At 35.1% G+C, this 24,471-nt stretch overlaps 1 protein-coding gene across 2 annotated transcripts in view; it reads left to right on the top strand.

Annotated features, from left to right (window-relative positions):
• Nucleotides 1-24,471, top strand: part of LOC131694204 (ubiquitin carboxyl-terminal hydrolase 47) — a 74,979-nt gene that overhangs the window by 14,906 nt on the left and 35,602 nt on the right. Inside the window, exon 2 of one of the 2 annotated variants that reach the window (XM_058982700.1) lies at nt 5,465-5,570. The exons of the other annotated variant lie outside the window; for it this stretch is intronic. Coding sequence (XP_058838683.1) covers nt 5,538-5,570 — 33 coding nt within the window. The 5' untranslated portion in view covers nt 5,465-5,537. The remainder of the gene's footprint in view (nt 1-5,464; nt 5,571-24,471) is intronic. 2 annotated transcript variants of the gene reach the window in all.

Below are 24,471 nucleotides of genomic sequence, written 5' to 3'. Positions count from 1 at the left end.
GGCATGCCATTGTGTATAAGTGCAAAGTGTACTAAGAATGTAATGGACATTTCCACAATTATGTTGAACATAAAAAGCCTCCATGCCATAGTTTAGAGAAATGAGAAAGGCACAATTGCACCGCTAGGTGGATTAAAACAGGTTTTTATACACCAATCGATTGTAATTGATCGCGGCTACAATTTTTGAAAGAACACATTTTTATATTTTCTCAAAAAATAGACAAAATACGTAGAAGTACGGAAATTTGATGTAGTTGGCAAATAAGGTCAAATTCAAAGTGATGGCCTACACTTTTATATATACCAATCGATTGTAATTGATTTCAGCCAGTGCTGCATTCGGTAACCGTAAACAGAAAACCTTCCTACACAGTCGCAAGTACTCATATTCGACTCTCTTTCCGTATAAGTTCTCGCACTGTGACAGCACCATATAGTGTCAGTCATACTACGTGAGTGCCTTTGCGAAAAAAATGTTCTGTCTTTTCGCTCTTTTGTTCACTCAGTTTGACTGAAGCCTCTCGATGACAGTCAGTTTTGAAAATTATTGTCATTAGGCCAAGCAAAGGGAATTTTAAATTCTGCACGATGCAAGTCTTGAATTCAATATTATAGTTCAAATACATTATCTATTAAACAATTGGTTTGGTTGCTAACCGAAAATTGTTTGAGAAATATTGTCTTTCATTTTCCGTCACCGTTTTGATAGGAGTTGTAAGCCACGTAAATTGCTCATTTAATGTCATATTCAATCATATAATATTCATTCTACATTCTATGGGATTCCCTAATAACATAAAACTAACTTCTGTTTATTCACAGTCTAGAGCACCCAAACACAGTAGGCAGGGTTAAAATGCAAGGAAATCAAAAGAAATATATGTTGTGTTTTGATCATGTTGATGTGTTTGGTTAGTTAAAAATATGCTCTGTCTGTTGATAAATATTTCTGCAGTAAACCAGGTCAAAAAACAATATGCATTACTACCAATTCAGGAGCATGTAAGCTATAAGTAACTTTCAAGTTTATCAACATGTTCAAGTTTAACTATCAGTATGTACTATGATTTTGATCGAATTTAAGGCAATTGCGAAGGGTCAATAAGCACTGGCTAGTGATTGAATCGTATATGGTGATTATTTAGTGAATAAAAACTACGCTTGTTGAATTCGCGTGGTAGACAAAAAGGAAAGAGAAATTATCATTGTGTGTTGTCACTTGACTCGGCTGTCTGCGCCCCGTCATTTTTTTTCTCACTCTCCCTCGTCACTGTTGTTGGTACTCACTATGCTCAGTTTCGGTTGCTCAAGTTCTCTCAACTGAAAAAGACGATCATTTTGATTTGTGACTGAAGCTTTCGGTACATTTTAAAGAAAAAGTGATGATCATGATTTTGTGCAACTCTGATTTCAGCTACAATTGTTGCAAGATAAACTTTTCATATTTTCCCAAAAAACGACAAAAATACGTAGAAGTACAGAAATTTCGTCTGATTGGCACATAACTGCGAATTTCCGTACTTCTACGTATTTTTGGCTAATTTTTGAGAAAATATAAACAATTGTTCTTTCAGAAATTGTAGCCGCCATCAATTACAATAGATTGGTGTATAAATAGTGTAGGTCATCCCTTTTAATTTGCAGTTATTTGCCAATCAAACGAAATTTCTGTACTTCTACGTATTTTTGTCGTTTTTTTAAAGAAAATATAAAAAGTTTATCTTGCAACAATTATAGCCGAAATCAATTACAATCGATTGGTGTATAAAAAGTATTCTAAGGGATGATCCCTTAGAATTCGACGTTATTTACCCACTAAATGAAATTTCTGTGCTTATACGTATTTTTGGCTTTTTTTTAGAAAATATAAAAATTTGTTCTTTCAGAAATTGTAGCCAAAATCAATTACAATCGATTGGTGTATAAAAAGTATTCTAAGGGATGATCCCTTAGAATTCGACGTTATTTACCCACTAAATGAAATTTCTGTGCTTATACGTATTTTTGGCTTTTTTTTAGAAAATATAAAAATTTGTTCTTTCAGAAATTGTAGCCAAAATCAATTACAATCGATTGGTGTATAAATTGCATAGGTAATAGCTTTGAATACTTAAAGTTATTTGTCAACTAAATGAAATTACTGTAGTTCTACGTACTTATGTCTATTTTTGAGAAAATATAAAAATCGTTCTTCCAGAAATTGTAACCAAAATCAATTATAATCGATTGGTATATAAAAAGGTACAGGCCATCACTTTGAATTCAACGTTATTTGCGAACTAAATGAAATTTCTGTACTTCTACGTACTTTTGGCTATTTTTTGAGAAAATATAAAAATGTGTTTTTTCAGAAATTGTAGCCGCCATCAATTACAATCGACTGGTGTATTAAAATGTATAGGTCATCGCTTCAAATTTGAAGTTATATGACGAATATTTTAAAATTCTGAACTTCGTCGTATTTACTGAATCGTCCTGACACACTCTATTATTTAGTAGCTTACATACAATATTGTGTTTCTCCACGTTTGTGCAAACATTTTGATATAATAATATCCATGTATAATATGTAGAACTATTGAGTAAACAGGTAATTTTCAAACCGTAAAACTAACAAGTCGCAAAGAATTTCAATGCCGTATGCCACCTACATTGTAAAAATCCTATCTCCTAAAAACTCGAATAAGTATAGTATTTTTTGAAAATATACTTTTTATTGCATATATTACAAGTCTAGAAGCTCTAAGGATTGCATTGGTGTAAGGAAAATTGAAATTGGTTGACAAATGGTCGTGATACGATTGTTTGGACAGAAAAACTCATTTCGTCTGTACTGACTCTCAATTACTGTTTTTACAATTACTTCAGATATACAGATTTGTTTTCCATCATTCTTTGTTCACTGTTTTTATAAAAAAATTGCCTATCCAATGGTGAAAAAAAAAATTAAAATTAGTAAGCAAACAGCTAAGATATGGCAAGTCAAAGAAGCGTTCCCATTTTTTTTCTCACCGACTTTGTTATACTCTTTTTACTGTAACTTACGGTAGACAACTCTATTCTTCTATTTTTTTTATTTGACGTATTCACAAAAGACATATCTTTCTATTGGTGAAGACAGATTTGAAATCGATTATGTAACGGCTGAGATATGACCGGTCAAAGTAAGCGTTCCCATTTTTTTAGACCCCCTTGGTAGTCCGCGTAACTTTTTACCCCCTTGGTATTCCGAGTGTTAACATAACATAACATCGTTAGTACAAATATTGGGAAGATGATTGATTCATTTTAGCAAATACTAAAATTTACACTGAACCCCTTTTCTTATTTGTTCTATTGCAATTACGACGATATTATTTTTGATTTCACTTCTTAGGGAATTCTTTGTGAGTGTATGGCGCCGTTCGACACGTTCATGAGTTGCGTGGGTATGGGTTTAGTCGACGAGTTTCTTATTCCTACTGTGACAAGATACAGATATATTTTGTTTTCGTCATAAGTTTACGCTAGTCTCGAATAAATATTTCATGAGCTAGCAGTCCAGTAAATTAACTATCTTTAAATTTCATTATTAGTTTGCTTCGTCCATCAAACTTTTACGACCATTAACGAGATATTCATACACCCTTCATTCGGCCCGGCAAATTCCCAACAGCAGTGTAGTCAGTAAATTTGTTTGCTGTCGTTCGGTCAATTATTTTCCGATTCTCAGCTATCAAATGTCACTTTTATTAAGATCTCAGCAAAAAAATGTTTACTGAACTCTTAACTGTTGAGATTTCGGCAAAAAATGCGGAAAAATCTGAGATTAGTTAGAAAAAAAATGAGTGTGGATCTGTTGAGCGTAGTGAGATGAAAATAAAAATAAAATAATGTTCTGTTCTGTAAAATGAAAGATGAAGATAAAGTAAAGTGGGAAAATTTGATCCTTTCGAGCAGAGGGGGAACAACTTGACAGCTCCTATATAAATCGTTGAAACCTCTTTTTTGGGTCTGTGGGTCTAAAATGGCGGATCAATCTTTATTCAAGAGCAATTTCTAAAAAAGCGTAAAGTTGTTCGCAGTGAAAATTTTCTTGTTCAGATTTTTTTACTTCCGATAATTCATTTTTGAAGACTTTTTGGGTTTGGTGTTGTTTTATTATAAAAATAATGCATCTTTATTCCGATGCATTATTTTCAAATGATTCATGATTTTTTGGAATCATCAGCATACAAACAAGCGGCGCTTATGCTAGTTAGTGAGCATCTTCATTTAGTTTTAAGATATAAGGTAGTAATATTTGCATTGCAATGTAAACAACACACACAATGATACTGGACTGTTTTTCTCCCTCTCTGATAGAAAATGAGCTGTCATCACTTCTGAATTTTGTGGAAACCTTTGCACCGTAAATGTCGCATGCTGTCAGAAATAAACAATCGAAGTCAATCCCGCCTTTGTTGAATACGAAGTGAAAAATGATAATCACAAAACTAAATATATTTAAGATTAACGACAAACTTTCGAGAATTGTCATATGCGAAAGATATTTACGGGAGAAGAAAAAGTTCACACTAGAAACGCACTCCAATCAAATCATGCATTTTACATTCGGCACAATCTGTAATCCTTTATGAAACTCCAAAATGACGAATTAACTTGTTTGTATTTGTATTAAATTATTACGCTGTTTTGAAATGATCATCTTGATCACCGCTTCCGAATGTAAATAAAGTAAACAAGTTCGTAAAAGACGTCACGGAATTATTTTCTCGCATAGAAATTTACAGTATCGCAATTTGTGGACGGCGTTCTATGGTGGCGACATCATTCGAAACACGGTGGTTTCATGCAACTTAGGCTAAACGTCAAGTTGCGGGAGGGTTGCTTGTATTAGTGTATTAGTTATAAACTTGTAAAACTAAACATGGCGTCCGGGCCACTGAAAGTAAACATAAACGTTCGGACGAGCATCCAGATTCTTTGGCGCACGATGAAAAAAGAGAAAAATCCCAGCTTCACCTTGGATCTTCCAATTCTAACATTTAGGGACACTTTTTATCTCGAAACTACCGATGAAAAATAATTATCACCAATCCGAAACAAAACCTATAGCGTCATTTGTTTATGCTTTTCTTCTTCATATCCTCCTGTTTTATCGGTTTCATTGAAGAAAAATGGTTGCCCCACTTACTCATAGAAAAAAATGTGCCCACCTGTATCCGTCTTGTGTAAAATGTATCACTTGCCTACTTGGGCTGCCCTGAAGACCGTATGTTGTCTTTAATTAGTACATTCTGTCCCATTCATCGAATCAGATTTTTTCTCTTGCCGCTGCACGCCGATCTTTCCAGCGAGTAGGCTAGCTGGTTTATTATTTGAAACGGAAAAAATGTAGCATTGCTGATAAAAAATCAGGAAGCCATAGCGTCTATTATCCCAATGCCGAAGATTCATATATTTTCTACCTTTTTCCATAGAAATCATAACAATCCGTAGGACGTCCCCGGTAACGCAAGAGGTCGATCAAGAAATTTGCAACGAAATTGCCCTATGGGACCCAAGGAGAAACATTTGTGCTACGAGGTAGGAGAATCAAATGTTACCAACACTTCCGTAACTAACACTGTTATAGCACATATCAGAGAGTATTCGCAGATCTATCGGTATCCTCCTAAAATAAAATCGCGTTGTGACTTGACCTCGGAAATGGGAAGAATGAACGATAACGACGTCACATTACTTACAGTTTTTCACATGTATTGTTATAGGATGCAGAAAATTTTCTTTAAACGTAAGATAGTTCTTATCTGCAGTGCCACTGCCACTGTTTTGATGTGAACTGTTTATTAGATTCGATTACGGGTTTAAAACCTGAAAAGTAAATTTAAATTTAGATAACAATAAGATATATCCTCAAAATGATAAATATGTCAGTACTATCAACATTCTAAACAGAATAAATGCTTCCTGATGTATGGTGATGGTGCCTATTATGACCCTGATAAGGATGGTGCAACACTATTCAATTAATTACTCGATTAATTACTCAATGGAATAAAGACCATGTAAGCTCTCTCTTTCTCTCTCTGAACTGTCAGAGACATGAAGTTATACATTTTCATGCAATGTTCTATTGTGATACAATCATAAATTAATGTATGTTTCAGTGTAACGATCAATACATTTACCGTTCTTATTTGTGAGTTTCGCAACTGTTTCAAGAACATAATTTTAGTTTAGCTAAAAGTTAGCTAATAGTTTTAAAGGTAATAATTATTTTTGCTAACAAATTGATGTAGATGTATTTTCTCATATTCTTTCGAAGCCAGGAGGTCCGAAATATGACACTATTGCTATAATAATCACAAGACTGTAATTATAAATGTGAACGCGTTTGGAAGGAGTTTCAAGACAATTTAAAAACAACGAAAAGATAATCTGCCGTCTATCCTGGACGCACTGTTTTTCGCTCCGCGTGAGAATTTTTTCTTTCTCGTTTGAGAATCGTCGGCTTTACTCTCTGCCGCTAGTTGTTCGTCATGTCTGACTTCTCACTCGCTCGTATTTGCGTTAATGTCTTCGTTGTCGCTAGAGCAGCTTTGGTTTTCACTGTTACATGTTTTGTGCTTTTTTGCGTTTTCTAATGACTTTGGTATAGCCATTTCCTTTTTTGTTAAACATCTGTATTATCGTTTTAAAAAACATGTACTTGTTTGTATAAGATGCAAGAAGAAAGGGTTTATAATTTATGTGAATTCACAAGTGTAAAGCATTGTTAAAATATAATATTATGGCTTTACCCTAAAATAATACAATGGAAACTTTTTCAAAATAAGAGCATTTAGACTACCTTCATTATTATAATTTATTTGACAATGGGGGCTGTAAAAATACTTTCTTCAAGTTAGTTTTTGAGCTCTTGAATTTTATAAAATGGAACATTTTTCAATCATCGATGACTCGGAAACTACTTCATGGTATCTATTACTTATTGTTTTCTGGTTTATCATTATTCAGCATGTTTCTTTACTAGATCCTATGGAATAAATTATAGTGATTTGAGAACAGTTTAGATGCAAAATCAAAAAGAAAAAAGTTTTTTTTTATTATAAACGAAGGTTCGATTTTTTAAACTCCCCGTTCTTGAGCCCAGATTTTTTTGGATAAATATTTTAAGGTTTCCTGGCAACTATTTAATGCATATTTGGTTGTAGAAACTTTACGGTATCCAAATGTGAAGCGTGTTTATGCTGTCATTTTATTAGGGGCCAAAATATATTTTTACGAAAATGCGCAAAATTTCAAAATTTGTCAGACCTATAAAATTCGTATCTTGATTCGACCTACAGCTTCGTCGTACACACTATCTTTCTATCCATGAAAAAGTTGATAACTGGCGCGCCCTAGCGGCTAGATTTCGATCGAATATGGTACGATCGAATAAAGCGCTAGAGTATATGCAACAACTCTGCCAAAGACACTATAACTCTAAGGACGTACGAATTGTGGGTTACTCCCTTTTGGACGTTAGATACCCCCAATGTTATTACCCCCTGAATTACGAAAATGCGTCAATTGAAAAGTAGTACATGTAATGATCTTAATTTCTAGACAACATAAATCGATGAATTACTAATAAAATAATATTCTTTTTGCAATAAAAATATGTTAATTTGAAAATGCAGAGATTTTTTCCAGTTTCTGTACCTTCTTTTTGATTGTGTAAATAATTTGTTGATTTGTGACAAAAATACAATTTCTCAAATGGGGAAACGACGTCATATGTCGCCAATCTAATTATTTAATTTAACTGTTTAAATTTCTTGTTTTAATTAGAACGTGTTTGTTTGTAGTAAATCCATCAAGTAATGAATGTGTAAACGGAGGAATAGTATTTTTTATTTGTTTAAAAGATTGACTTATTTTTTATTTGTTTAAAAGATTGATTTATTTACGATATGTATCAAATTGAAGTCTTGATCGTGCTGAACCCCAGATATTTCGACGAAATATATGACTAATGTAGAAATTAAAAAATTTAGAAATACAAATGGGTTGGAAAGGAACCTCGAGTGAAAATATGAAGCTTCTAAAAAATACGCGAATTTCAAGGTGTGTGTGTGTGTGTTAACCATCCTATCTCTCAGTAGCTGGTAGTGATTTGCAGAAAAAAAGATATTTGCATGTATTTAAATATATTCATGCAAATAACTTGGTTCATGGATTTAGGTAGGTGTTAGCTCAATTGACTTTCCGATGACCCATTTCGTGTACAGCGCCAGACATGTTCCGAGGTCATCGTCTATTTTCCTCTTCGGAATTTCGATGCCCTCGGTCGACCGTCTTATATAAGAGATTTCTTTCATCGAATCCTCAATTTCCGTCGGAACTCGTATATGAGACGCTCAAGGGATTCTACAAGCTCGAATATCAACTACCTGAAGTAAAAATAATATATAATATAAATAATTTTATTAAAATCCCTAATTCTATAATCACCTAAGGCTGTCTGACGATTTTAATGCAGAAGCTAATGATGTTACCATCAAGAATACGTCAGACAACCTTAACCTTAATTGACCCCCCTCGACACCAGTTTGGCCTTGCCAAGCCGTAACATGGGTGGCTGTCGAATAGGAGTTGAGAACAGTTTGAAACAACATCTGATGTTGTTCCAAATGTATATGATCGAGACACTATGTCTTGGATCCACCATCGAGCCTAGTTTGCATATCGTACATAACTAGACTCACTGTTCTCCGTTTACCCACTTTTAAAAAATACGCGAATTTCAAGGTGCTTCAAAAAATTATTACCATAAGCTTATGGTCCTAAGTTTACTTTAAAATTCATCCATATAAACCTATGCTCAATAACGTTTCTGTAGATTTGTTGAAATCGTCATTTATTCAAATTAAATAAAAATATTTTTACGGGCGAATGACCATTTGGTTAAAGCCCCCAATAACCAATTACAATATAAAAATTTTCAATGCATTGATTATAAGTCGTAAATGTATTTCCCTATTTTGAACTCCATCAATTTCCCTTCCAGAAAAACTAAGCAGAATTAGAAGCAAATTGAATCAGAGTTAGAGATTTTAAAGTTTCGACTTATTTCTTCGGATTCTTCATGCCTGTTTTACCTCACTTCCCGTAAAAGAAGGAATGTAATATTTGGCTGAAGTCCATCCCACATATGCACAAAACAAATGCAGAAATTTTCATCAAAATCGGCGAACATTAATTCTACCAGTGACAACATTTTGAAAAGTTGCCTCCTAAGTATAATAATAAGGGCAGGGACTGTAGTTACTGCCTTGAGATGCCTTAAAAGTCAAGTAAGAAAGTATAGGTTGGTTCAGTCGAACGAATCGTTGACAATGTTAGGGAAAAAGTACTTATCTCCAAGTGTCGTTTCTGTCAGAATCCGCTTCTCCATACTTCGACATGAATCTATTAATTTAATCTATCGTAGTCCGCGGTGCCAAATCGTGTACGCGAATTTCCGTCATATCATTGTCCATATACACGCGAATCTTGGTTTTGACGTTTTCATATTCGACGTCGTGTTTGCAAGTACGGAGTTTTCTGCCTCGGCGTAGGAATGGAACATTATCAGTACTACATTCCTTGTATGACGAAATTGTATGTGTGACACTTCTGTAAGCACAAGCTCCATTTTCACCTTGACCAACTGTGCCACCACGCGCGCTGAAGATTTCGAACACGTTTTTCTCAAGACCAGTTTTTTAAGCTGGCCGGATCAAAATTACTTTATCCAGCAATGCAACAGAAAATAAAATACATGTATATATGCATATTATTTTTTATTGTATAGATTTTAACCCATTATATCCTAGCGTATGAAATTTCATACGCAGAACTATCCATCGTTTAACGGGTATTTACTGCAGAATTTTGGCATTTAACTGCTTTATTATTGCACTAATGGGATCATTGCACCTCATATTTCATTGTGAAACAAGACAACTGCCATTATTTTATAATTTTGTTTACATTTTTGAACCGTGTATAGTTGAGGCAAATGGCGGCTGAAAAGTATGCAATACATTTAATTGAATTTTATTGTTGGATTTCGTGCTAATAATTCCATTATGTGACAAAACGTTCCTACAGGTGTAAAAGAAGTGTTGTCTATCAGAAAATCCGAAGAAATATGTCAAACAACTTAAAATTTGTTGTTTTTATTTAAGAGTACGAAATTTTTTGCACGAGATATTTTCATTCTCAAAACAATTTTAAGCGGTGATTTTATTTTTCCCATAATCTTTGATACATTTTTTGGTGGAATTGAAGATATCACTGCATTTGGCTCACTTTTTGAAACCCCTGGGTTATAATGGGTTAACCGTTGTGTATCCGACGCGGTACCCGGGTACCTTTTTAGGTTTCAATTAATGAAATTCCCATGTTTTATCCATAGCTGGAAATCGAAATTTTGCGACATCTTAGAACTTTACAAAGTCAAGCTTTTGGGTTAATAATATTATTGATATAGTAAGGGGGGAGTGAGGAGGGGCTCCTGAATTTTTTTACTACGTAACAGGCCGACGTGGGTACCCGGGTACCCACAAAAATGAGATACTAATAACTACGGTAATTTCCAACCGATTTTGATACTTTTTGGTGTTTTGGATTCGGGAACTCATCCACTTTTAGACTTGGTAAAAATGAATCGGGTTACATCATTCGGTTCCCTGGAATCCGGATTTCCGGAAGCAGGTTCCAGTACTGGGATACTATTTGTGAACTTCAATGGAATACTAGCAATATGGGTATCAAAATTCTTGGAATTGCATCAGTAGGCTGTATCTCGTGGTTTTGGAACCATTTGGTGCTTTGACCCCGGAACGGACATTCCGGAGCAGGTTCCCGTGGGGCCGTGAGTGGCCATTCCATTCCAATTCCATTTTTTAAATTCCATAGGGTCCCGTAACAATAAATAACAGACTTCCGAGACAATTTGAAGAGTTTTGATACTCATATCGCTAGGACATTATTAAAATTTACAAATCATACCCTAGTACTGGAACATTACCCCGGAAAATCCGGATTACTAAGCACTAGATCCATTCATCCGGTTCATCTTTACAGAATCAAAAAGTGGACGAGTTTCTGAATCCAAAACATCTAAAAGTGTCCAAATCAGATAAAGAAAACCATAGTTATGAGCATTTCAAATTGTGGGTACCCGGGTACCCACGTTGGCCTGTTAAAGGTGTTTTTTTTGTTGGGCACATAACTGTTAATAGACAATTTTGTACATATTTAAATTACGTTTTCAGCCTTTTTTTCAGTTAAGAAGTGTGTCATTTTGCAAAAACGTAAGTTCCTTGCTATCGCCTAAAAAGATTTTTACTTCCTCGACAAAATCAACAATAACTTTTCTGCTTCGCGAACAAGTGTACAATATTTAAAAAATGGGTGCGTATTCGCGCTTTGAATCATTTTGTAGCTCATTTCAGGCCAGTGAAAGTTAAAAAAAAATGCATTTTTCCACTCTAAACATTCCATATTTAAATTAAAGTTTATATTTTTTTTTTCGGCTAAGGTTTCGACTATTTGCTAAAGCTTCTAAATCTGTGCCTCCAAAATATCTTTCGAGTGTAAGATGAACATATGTTTTAAATATCTCTGATCTCGATGTTGCGTCCCCTACTTCGACTGTATGCAAAAAATAATCCCAGATGAAAGATGGTGCCTTGCATTCTCGTCGTTCTAGATATATATTTACCAAACAAGCACGATCAAAAGACGGTACAACTCATTCTACGAATCTCCTCGGCTGCCCACCACGTAAACTGAATCATTAATCTTCAAACAAAAACACTTTTATCACTGCGAGTGTTGCGACGTCGTCGAATTTTCTGTAGTTTAAAATGTGTAAATTGTTTTCAAAGAACATCATAAAATAGCATACATTGTATTGAATGATGAATGGAAATCGTGTCAGAGGCTGCGTTTTTTCAAGAATGAACATTGATTTATATTGTCTACTTGTTTACTCGACAATGTGTGCGCACTAGCTAACCGCATCTGAGAGAATTTTGCACTAAATCCGGTATTACTCTAAGTTATTTACTTTTCTCGACTGAAACGTCCAACGCTGCCAATTAGTGGGTGAGAGGAAAATAAATCGAATGCCGAAATAGAACAATATGTATCATCAACTATAATTTCATTCACATTAGAAAGTCGGAACCACATATTACATTTTTAGTCACTTTGGGAAGTATTGAGCACTTATTTCAAACTTATCTTAATATAATTATTGGTTCCTCCTATGACTACAGAATCGTATTTGTAAGCGAAATTGCGACGAAAGATTCATTCATAAATTAACTTTGTGTTTGCTCTTGATGCATTATTTAATTATTGTTTTATATAGTGATGATCCAATTTTGTCAACCACTGATTTTGTCTAGCTCCGATGTTATCTGCTTTTTGACTCGATTTTGTCAGCTTTACATGAAAATAAGCTTGATGGGCACTAGCAGAGGAACTAAATAAATTTCAAGTAAATCCTTTCTGAGGCATATTTTTCTAATCTTAAAATATGCAAATATAAAAATATCTTTTTTTTGCATTATGCACTCTTAAGAGAAATTCATACTAGATAATCAGAAAGGCTTATGGGGCTATGTCTAAGGACTAAAGAGGAATGTTCGAACAGCTTCAGCTTATTAAATAGAAAGATAAAAGTATGTCCCGTTTTTGCTAGGCTACCAAAGGGCTGATAAAAAAGTATCTTCACTGTATCATTTTTCCTGGGTCCAGTAGAAAAACTTTTTTTCAAGTGCTGCTGCAGTGATTATGCATTATTTCGCAATACCTTCAACAAAAGAGGCTAATAAAAAAACACGTCCACGCTTTTTAAAAAAATTTGCATCCTCTTCTTGCTAGTTCCTTCGTTCAATAGGCGAAATCGTGGTGGTAAAACGATCCTCGGACAAATAAATGCACGATCGATCCCATACCTTTACCACTTCTTTGGAACATTAAAACGAATGAATGAATGATCCGAACGATGGTCGTTCTCGTTCGGTTCCGTGCATCCCTCCATGTAACAGTATTTTGTGTTTTCCATTCTTTTTTCATTTCCCGCCAACCTTACCTTGAGTATTGTGGAGGTGGGAAATGGTCCTAATTACGCATGGTCGCTTGAATATTGTGGGTGTTGTTTTCGCCTGTGATTCTATTTTTGGCTCTTCTATGTCTGGGTATTTACGGCACGAAGTGGAAGATGGTAAACTGTCTACTGATAGAAATATTTGCTCTGCTCCATGGAACACGACACGAGTGTGCTATCAATGAATCACTGCAGGTATCGGCAGGCGACAAATGAGATTGCAAGGGCTTACACAAATTGTGTTGCAATTTATTCAGTAAAATTGAGAATTATCTGTAGGGACACTGATTATGCCTTTATTTTAGTTTAAACCTGTCTGAAAGACTAAAGATTGATAGTAGAGGTAATTTTGAGCGAAAAAAGTGATTAATATCAATTTAAAGTTATGTTTGAAATAGTGGAAACACAACGAAAAGTCATCCAGCAGTAGTCTATAACCTAAACTGTGTTTTGCTTATGCTGGATAAATAAGGGTAATTGTCAATCTAACACATTTGGTGCACATTTTACTTAGAAAAAAGCCCCTTATTGAAAAACTAGCCGGACATTCGAGAAATTTCAGCGACTTTAAGGTATGTGACAAAATTTTGACACATTTGTTACCGACACTGATCGCCAATACAAGAATGTCGTTGGTATAAATAACTCTTGCTCGATAGTTGTTTAGGGGAACAACGTTTTCCATTGTAATGCCGAAGGTTTGCAACTACGCTGTTTTTCCATCACTAAATCACTTATCATAAACAATCACTCACGATCACTTGTTGTATAATTCTACTAATCACATCTAAAGGTTTTGAAATATACGTAATTAAAATAAAATTCGCGAAATAAATTTTAATTTCGATTTAAAAATATGAGAAAGGCAAAAAACAATTTTTGAGCGTGTATTTTTTATCAAGTTCATCATTTCTTTACAACTTTTTTCTTAGACATAATTTTAATACAACCAATGTATTTTGAGTTACATTTTTTTGTAAAATATATGTAAAAGATACAACCTTTTAAAAGGTAGGTTAGTCTTGGGTCATGTGGGTTCTCTAGACCAGTGAAATGTACATCATGTTCCATATTCAAAACATGTGCAAAATTTCATTTTATTTCATGGTCATGCCGAATATTTGCTGTTTTTGTCTGATTTCCCCTGGAATTGCGCATATCAGATGATGTGAAGTTCCATAATCGGATACACAATGATCGGACGAATAATACTCAGCGCACTAAATAGTAGCCATGTGATAATTGAGTTTGCTGCAAATAATCTGGCTAGATTACTGCAATTGTGCTTGGAAAATGCAACAAATTCTTTGCTTTGGCGCAAATTTGCAAGCAACGCTAATGGCCTCGACGCGTGGTTCCACCGTCAACCTGTTCAATATACCACGACCAATGAATTTGTGACAGGAAACTGTTCGCAGGATCTGAGCAAAACAAATTGGTTGTCAAAACCCATCAATGAATTATTCAACAAAAGTCTTGTAGAATGCTCAATTTACCGTAGAACAAGAGTAAAAAAATATATCAGTATACATACATATTTTCAGTATGTGAATGCAAAAAACAAACAATTTCTTTGAAGCTAAAGTAGACGGTTCATTATTATCGTTGAACCTAATACATACGCGCTTACTAGTATGTCCCTAGGGCAGAAACATTTAGCTAGGCTACCCAAGAAAACAAGCGTACAACCGACAGCAATGAACGTATGACGCAATGTGTTTGAAAATAATAAAGCGCTCTCGTTTTGCACACAGCTCCAACGCCCATGTGGACATCGCAACAATGCACGCTGGTTCATATATGTGAACTAAAAATAGAAAATAACTAGTTTTTGGGACAATTTGGCATCTATCCGCCTACCAGTGCAGAGGTCAATTTACTAGATCCTTCCGAATATTGGTATTTTCGAGGTGATCTTTGTGAATACATTTGTTTTTCCCGATGCATGAACAGTTGGTCAGTGGAAAAGGGAGAAGAAAATGGATACGTGTGCACATATTCATAGATATACATTTTGCCAAACATAGTATTTGGCCCCACAGCATTTTGGCGTACCTAAAATTAGTGGAAATACCAGTATTTTCAAATCACTTGGAATATGTAGATCGGAAGAGATAGAATGTTTTTCGGATAGCCGGAATCTTGTTTCGTAATGTTGTTTCAGCAACTTTCCCGGATCTTGCTGTATAGTGTAACTTTTTTATCGTTCAAATTTGGAATAAAATGTTTAAAAAGGGTGTTTCTAAAGCTGGTCCAATACACAAAAACACTACTATTTTCGGTTATTTTTAAGTTGAGGTAGCACTAATAGTTGTGTTCAATTACGTTTGTTATAATATTGTCTTATTTAATACAAACATCATCATTAAAAGGGATTTTGCTAGATATAGAATAAAAAAATGATTAAAAACCCCTTAAAATATCACCATTTTGAATCCATGCAAAAATTATTTAGCAATTTTTGGCATACTCTTTATTTTGTAACAATATACAGTATGCTTTTAGGCATCTAAAAAAATATAAAAATGGAAAATTTTTTTTTGGTTATTGGTCAAGAATTTGTTCTAGTTACTCCTCTGTGCGTTACAAAAGAGAATAGGGATCATCCATAAATGACGTAGCATTATATGGGGGAGGGGTGAGTTTTGTATTTTGTGATGATGTGTGACGACAGGGGGGTAGGGGGTCATGTCATGCTACGTAGCTTTACCGTTTCATCTAACTAACATCGTTTTTTTATTTTTTAAAATTTTTTGCGGGCTAAAGGGGGGGGGGGGAAGTTTACCGTCAAGCTACGTAATTACCAGGGGGTATTTAGGGGTTTGTGACGAAATGCTACGATGGGGGAGAGGGGTGTTAAAAATCACTCAAAAAATGCTACGTCATTTATGGATGATTCCATAGAAGAAGCATTCACCCATGACACTCACCCTGCTATTCCATCTATCGCTTATCAAGATGGCTCCATCCAGAGCATACGGTGAGAGTACGTGCAAGTTTCTGGTTGAACCGGTCATGGGAAAGCAGAAAATCTCTGAATTCTACTCACTGGAGACGCTGAGTTGGTTTATGGTTCAGATCAAATCTAGAGCTTCTATTCAAAACGACACATCTACAATGAGTGACTCTCTTTGTTTTCTTTATTTTTCGATTTTTACGGCGTCACTATTTGCCTTATTTCACAGTATAGATCGAAAGACAGTGGTTTTGACAGCGACCGAATTACATATTAACAGAAGAGAAAGTAAACAAAGGAAGTCACTCATTGTAGGTATGTCGTTTTGAAAAAAATGCTCTAGAAATTGTCGAACTTCAAGGTTTGGATGTTAATACTTTCATTTAAAATAGTTATCGTGCTACTGTTAACTCAAAATGGGTTTCGGCTGATCTTGGCAACCTGTTCAATGAACAGGTTGAACGTACCGACGCGTCGCCTCTGGCTAATGGTTGGTATGTTCGGATACAGCCAACAGCGAAACTTGTGCTTATTCCACCTAATCAACAATGGTAGAACTGGTTCTGAACCAACAAAGTCGGTCACAGTGCCTGCCCAGTAATATCAGAATGGCCAGGTGCCCATAAGGAACCCTTCACAAATTATGTAACGCAAAAATTGCCCAAAATTGACGCAAATATTACGTAAGAAATTCTTTGCTCCCCCTCCCTCATATATCACAAAATGTCACAATTTGTCGTACCCCTCCCAAACCCCCAATAGCGTTACGTAATGAATGAATTAATTAATTAAAAATTAATCTACCTTAAAAGGTAGATCGTAGTTGAAATTCTGTGTTCTTCGATTTAAGTTCGATATACAATAACTTCGAATTTGTTGAACTAATGGCTTTTAGGGCAACCAGATTATCAGAGCAAAAGTCAATTCTTTTTATGCGAATTTCCAGTTGATGTGTCGATTGTACGCCCCACACTTTCGCAAAAATTTTCGTTGTGCTGTTGTCAAGAAAACGAGACTAATCTTACTTACGACTGGTTTAATCTTATTTCACGACAGTAGACATCAGTACCGGCCAATGTAACAAATTCTATATACTTCAAGTTATCGCTCCATACACGCATTCTTAAAAACTCAAATTTGAGTTACCAGCCACCCAATTTCATTAAAAGTGCACGTAGTCAAAAATTGAGTTTTTCTCTTTTACTCGGTTTTGAGTTTGGGATAAAAATGTCAAACTTGAGTAAATTTTACTCAAAAGGCAAAAACGGAAAATAATCATTCCGCATTTTAATAAAACTACAAATATATTCATTGTTATTTCAAATGTCATTTACCTGATCCTCCAGGCCGTTGTCCATGCGTTTACGATGACAGGATATATAATCCAAGGATCTTTCTCTACATCTACTTCATGCCGATCGGAACTTTGAAGAAATTGCAGAAACTGCAAAAACACAACTGGAAGTTAGATTTGGAAACGAGAGAATTCAATGAAACCTATCTTCTAGTTTTATGAACGATCAGCTCTTGTTTAAGTTTAAGTCGACGCCTGACTCTACACTTTTTTTGAGAACAAGTAGTTTTTTCACTCAGAACTTTGAAAATTTAATGATTACTCAAGAGATGAGTTAGTTCTACTCAAATTAAGACTCATTTTGTGATATATTGACTAGTTGCGCAAACTATTAGATTACTGTTCAAGACGGTATACCCAAGAAAGTGTCTAACAAACATTGTTATGGAGACCGTGTATACCTCTGCATCCTCACGTTTGCCATGGGAGGGAGTTTGTTGTTAGTGGGATGGGGTAAAGAGGTTCAAAAATCGGGATTCACCTTGATATGTGATACTATCTCTGTTAACTTTCAGAATGTTATCATGTGTTTATTGCTCTTGGCAGCCAGCTGCCAAATTCATGATAGATTTTTTCGTACATATGTCGAATTAATTTGGTAACTCTGTTTGTAATGCATCTTTAATTCTGGACAGCTGACTTTTGGAAGTGTGGACTTTCAAACGGCATGAGAAGGATTTTTAATTCCCTGTTTCTTTATTCCGATGAAATACGACGTTCCAAGAACAATGCAATATTTATAGTGTAAAAGCTTTAGTATTGCTATAAGCAGTACAATGACAACTACGTATTGTTTTACTTCTTCGTGAACTATAAAATAAGATGTCGAGTCTTATGCAACTTATGCAATCAACGTTTAAAATAAATACTACCGTAATCCAGAAGTTAGAAAATGCAAGATATTAAGAGACGCACTTACGCCAATAATCAAGTTTTGTTATTATGCACATGATGAGTTATGGTTAACATGCCGATTGATAATATAGTGCATATACTACTCAAAATGATGTGTTACTAAGTATATAAAAGCAGTCAATACAATGTGAACAATGAATATAATGATAATGATTTAATGAACTGCTGATATGACTGCAGCAAATTGGTAATTGGTTATTAATCCTTCTCGCGAATTTTCCACTCACACAAGCCTATGCGTATTCCCCCCGCACATTAAATGTCCCTAGTTGGTCAGAAACAATAAACATCTAAAGTAATCAGTTTGCTCAGTTCATTGGTATTTGAATCGCTATCTATTACATAGTAGTACAGTGATTTCGTACTTTTCAAGTGACCTAGTATAGGTTGTAGATCTCATCAAATGCAGCACAAATAGATTTACAGCAAAAAAAAAGCATGTTTCGGGACTTTTGGCACTAAAAAGTTTGCTACGCGATCATTTTTCAGCCGATTTTCAATTTATTGAATATTCTGGAAAAGAAAAAAAAAGAATTATTTGGCGATTATTTCTTGAAAGTTGAAGTTTTTATAAGAGCGTCTCCTTAAAAGTTCTTATGACAAGTTTCTAATTAAGAAAAAAGTATATAACTTTGCCACTTTTCAACCGACTTCGATAATTAATAAGTCATCAGACGTGGAATAAAATGTTCTCTCCAAATTTTCATTCAACTAAAGATAAAAAGGTTATATTTTTCATTAAAAAATCAAAAACGATGGTTACTTTTATGTTGTCTGAAAACCACAATACTTTCAACAAAATATATATCATAGCATACCGTTGCAAAGGTCTATTCTTCTTCTTTACAGAACAGTTGAAAGGTTGAAAATCGGTAGACAAATGACTAAATCTCTTTTTTTTCTAAAGGTTTTTTTTGACAAGGCCCAATGCGTTAGCACAACTGAGCCGTGGTTCTTTTAAGTTTTTACAATCAGTAAAAATTAAAAAATACAAAGAATTGCTGTCTGTCAGATCTTGTTGACGCAAGATCTGACAGACAGCAGCAACGCTGCGCGTTGAGATCCTTTTCCTTAGCGATGAAGCATAAGTTACCTTATCCGTCACAGCTTGGAGGTCATTCGGTTTGCCTTCTCTCGCGTTATCGTTCACGTCCCTGTCATTACCGGTACTGCTTTCTTGCTGTTTACAGTCAGAGGTTCTGAATTGTTTCTTGTTTCTACGGGTCGCTGTTGTAAATCCGTCTTCATCGATATTGGCATCTTTGTTGGTTATGCAAGTTATTGGTTTGGGAGCGGTTGTCGTGATCGTTGTCTCTTCATTATTGGTTAATTGGGTCGTTGGTTTATCTGTAGGTGTCGGTGACTGCTTGTTAGAGTTGACTGTAAAAGATGAGTTTTGACTAGTTGCTTCGGCGCATGTTTTTTCGTAGTAGGCTGTCTGATTACAGAATTGGCATGTTGGGGTCTGCACGGAATATGTGATCAGCGTTGTTTGCTTATAGGTTACGCCATCCTTCGGTGATTTGCATTCGATAGTCATGTAGTAAGGTATTGGTATTGGAATACCGGTAAAAAAAATTCTGCAAGTGTCATTTGTAATAGATTTCACTTCACTGTATTGCGACATAATTCGTTTGATGTAATCTTCCTTGGTGCGCGGTGCCAAATGATGGATACGAACATTGATTCTGGTGTTATTGAATTCGACCTCGTTTTGCATGTTGTTTTTTGCAATGAAGTTTTCTGATTGTGCTAAACTTCCAACTGTAATCAAAGCACAGTTTTTGAAGTGGTGTAGCTGAATGTACGGAACTTCTGCGAGACTATGCTCCATTTTAACTTTAACTAGTTGTTTCACCTCCTGAACTGTGAGTCTAATACAAGTTTTCTTAAAGTTGAGCATAATTGTATTATCCCATAGCACTTTTGTTTTCATTGGCGGACTCATTGCACTGCGCAGCCGGGGGTAAGAAGGATACAATACTGTTTGAGCACTGAATATAGAACAAAGCGCTGGCTTGCTTCACGGGTGCCTATAGCGTAGCGATATCTTGCTTGTGATTTCTGTGGGGTCAGAAGGTAGACCGAAATCTCTATTTAATGCGTGAGTTAGGAAAGTTGCCATTCGTACTCTATTGAACATAATTGTAACTCTGTTCTTCATATTTACCTTTAACAGAAAGTTGCTATAAGATTTTGATCGCAATACGCTTTTATAGTGGTGAACCGAAGAGGCCGGAAGGGTTTATTGAACCTTTTTCATGTTACATGTTTTTTAAACTCTCACCTACCCAAATTAGTTAGTATTTGAAGGATTTATATGGTGTTTATATTTTAGTTAAGTGTTGTAAGTTTTTGCTATTCTCATCTTTCATTAATTTTTTCCCTTTTTGCACTTGATTGTCAGTACATGTAATGTATTTCTCTAATATTTTGTAGCACAGGATTCGCTCGTCTATCTAACGCTTACTGAGTGAATATTTAGATCAGTGTTTTTTCTTTTGCTATTTCTTTCTCAAAGAAACTCAAAAACATGAGAATATGCAAACGACCGCACGGTTAAAGAAATTCGTTAATACCCGTGTAGTTACAAATGCGCTAGCTTACGCGACACACAAACGCTCACACGATAAAGAGAACGACCACAATAACATACAAACGCTCTAGCCCTTCGCGGCAGTACAAACCCGGTCGGCAAAGCATAGTGGGTCGAGCCCGGACTTCAGTCCGTATATGAAAGTTACGCGATATTCTCGCTAGTAATTTTCTCGTATCAGCCTAGCTGTCAGAGACATTTTTGCGAGATTAGGTGATTTGAACGTAAAATGAATTTTTTACAGCTTTTTAGCCCTCCGGAAGTCGTGCAAATGGCTCACTAAACGAGCAGCCGCAGCCGCTCTTAGACGATTTCGCTAGATTTCCAGAGCAGCGTGCACTCAGTGCACTGGAGCGGTTGCCGGAAGGTTAAGGGTGTTTTGCATAATTTGATCATAGAAGCTTCATCCGGTTATTTTCGTTTTTCGAAATTCCATGTGATTAAATTACATCGTAAAATGACCAAAGATAAGTCACTAGATGGTTTAGTTAGATAACTGTTCGTCATGAATTTTTACTAAATTCGAACTTCTAATGTGATAACAACAACGACGCCCGTGAATGCCCGCGATCACACTATACTCATTCGACAGTTTTTAATTTTTTCTTTGAAATAAGTCAATGCCAGTTTTGCGAAAACTTGCGATAAGCAGTCAAAATTTTGAAAAGTTTGATGGAGCCGCATGGTTATTACTGATATTAAATTTGAATAATTACTTTATCGCTATAATAATAACGTGAATACATGCACAACTTTCAAAGAGCATTGGGAGCATGATCTACGAGAGTTTTACTAGTGATCAAGAGAGAGGATCTGAGTGGAAAGTATGGTTTTTGAGATGATAAAGTTATTCAGAGTGTTTAAATTCAGTAAATATTTTCAACCAATTGAAATATGCCATTAAATGTTTCTGGAACTATTTCTTGATATTTTCCGCAGTAAATGTCAAATTGAGTGAACATAGTTGAGTTTTAGTCATTTATTAAAACTATATTGATCAGAATTTGTGTAGTACTGAGGGTATCTTAAAATTAAGGAGATTACCCAAATAAAATAAGACAATTTTTGAATGAACCTTATACGCAAAAAGGGGGTTTGATTTCTTTTTTATGGTATACTAGCTAATACCCATCGCGCGTTGCTGCGATTTTCAACGAAATAGGAGGAAAACTCAATTTGTTCCAAAGCGCCATCTGGCGGGCAAATAATCTCCAACTAATAGCACACAAACACGCCCCATAACAAATGAAAACTGTGTATAAATTTTTACGGAAATCGGTTAAGCCGTTCGGGGGTCTATAAATCATATACATACAAACTTTGACTTTTATATATATAGATAGATAGAAGATAGATAGATAGATATGAAGTAAGCAATCTAAGTGTCTTAAAACACACCTGCGAAAAAAAAATCATTAACCATCCTGTTGATTAGTGAATACATTCCTCTCAAAATTATAATTAAAAAATTAAAGAAAATGTAGTTTTCGTATCAAGTAACCCACTAATTAATTTAACGTTCCAACATTAGTCGAACACATCTTTTTGATCTGCTAAAAGTAAATAATCATTTAAGAAGCATCATAATGAGATGGCAATCAATTTGTTTCCACATGGAAAATAAATTCAGCTTACCATAATTACTATTGAAAAAATCATTATAAAAACAAAACACCTACTTTTGAGATTCCCCTAATAAGTAGTGAAGTTAATTTCTAATATTTTAAAACCTAAAAAATAATTCTGCTCGCAAAAACTTTCTTAAATGAATTTTTGAACCTTCACAACAAAATAATTATTTTTGAGTCACTCTAACATATAATGAAGGTTTTTTTTTAAACAAGTGGTAATATCAAAAATGATTTAGCGCACGAAAATTATTAAACAAAAATTTTATGAACAATTTCGATAAAATATATATTTTTGAGAAACCCTAATGAAAAGTAAATGTTTATTTTTAATATGTTTAATATCAAAAACAAATTTAGCGTACCGAAATTACATAAAACCGTCATATTTGAACCGATAAGGCAAGTTTTGACTTTAGTAGTCTTGCGAATTTATAAACGCGATCTCGAACGCCAACATATGAACACCCGTTCTCATGTTATCATGAATCATACTCTCCCGGAATCTCTCAATTTAAAATTCTGAGCTTATACACAGTACACAACAGTTGGAGACTCGAGTGACATGGGGGAGCTCACATTCTTACTTCATGTTAAACAGACACTAAAAATCAAACATCAGAATGACAGCCCGCGCAAACATTAAAAAATCCACACGAATATGCAAACGACGATACGATTATGTATGTATATACGAATTCAAACATTCGTAGTTACATACGCCCAAGCACATGCGACAGAAAAAGCCCCACGAGATCTAATACATTAACATGGAAATGCTTGAACCCTTCGCGACCATCTGCGTGTACCAACGCCCGCGATTTCGCTTACATAAAAAACGCTCCGGTGATAAAGTTAATATGTTAGCACTTATAAATTTATAAACGGCGTCTCAAGTGCGATTATATTGACGCTCGTTCCCACGCGATCCTGAATCGGATACGTTCGGAATCTTCTACATTTGGTCCTTGCTCATGTACACTAGTAGTCTCAGGGCGTCATGGCCGGATACTTTAGTGATATGGGGGAATTCACTTCCTTCTAGACAGAAACAGCAATTATTCCTTGTAATAATAGTGAAACAGCCCACAGAACGTTACCGATTTCGTATTTTAAACCACTTTGAAAATATTGAGCTACTTTTATCAAATTGAATAGTTGTCAGGATATGGCGGAACTTACAAGATGAGAAAAGTAATATATCGTTTTTGGCAGTATAGATTCGAACAATTTTGCTTTCAGAACTCTCCCATATACTTTTTTCATTAATTGATGCGTTTTTTGTTAAGCAAAAATCCTTCAAAATAATTTTTATCTGGTTTGATATACTAAATGCTCCACTGAGAACCTCCACATTAGACCGTACACTCAATGTCACAATCAGAATCACAGTCGGCGGTAAGTGGCCTTAAGTAGCCCTTAAGTGGGTGGCATTTCCCGTCTCGTCTGCAATTGTAGTGAGTGATTCTGACAGGGAGCTCTTTCGAGAATTCAGCTCTACAGCTCCAGTTGAAGTACTCTAAACAAATGAATTTTGAATCGACTGTCCCTGGTTCCTCCGGTTGTTTATCTTACTCGGTAATTTGTAAATTTTTAAAGCTAAAACACATTTTGTGTGTACTTAACTGACATCCCCTTTATACGGTAGTTTCTTCCAGCAATACTAGATAGGTATATAGACACTGTTTGACAAAGCGCATAACGCCGTTCGCCAAAATTCGTCACTTGCCGAAACAATTGTCAATGTAAACAGTATAATATTCTCAACGGAATCCCCGCCCAAGTGCGGTGTTCGCAGAGTTGTTTTTTTTTTTAAATTACTGGATCAGTGCCGGCAGCCGTTTAACCGTAGCACCGACACTCATCTTTCTATCTAACGCAT

Source organism: Topomyia yanbarensis, chromosome 3 (assembly GCF_030247195.1).
Source record: "Topomyia yanbarensis strain Yona2022 chromosome 3, ASM3024719v1, whole genome shotgun sequence".
NCBI lineage: Eukaryota > Metazoa > Arthropoda > Insecta > Diptera > Culicidae > Topomyia > Topomyia yanbarensis.
Note: the sequence above shows the minus strand (reverse complement) of the source record. Positions and strands in the feature narration are given on the sequence as shown.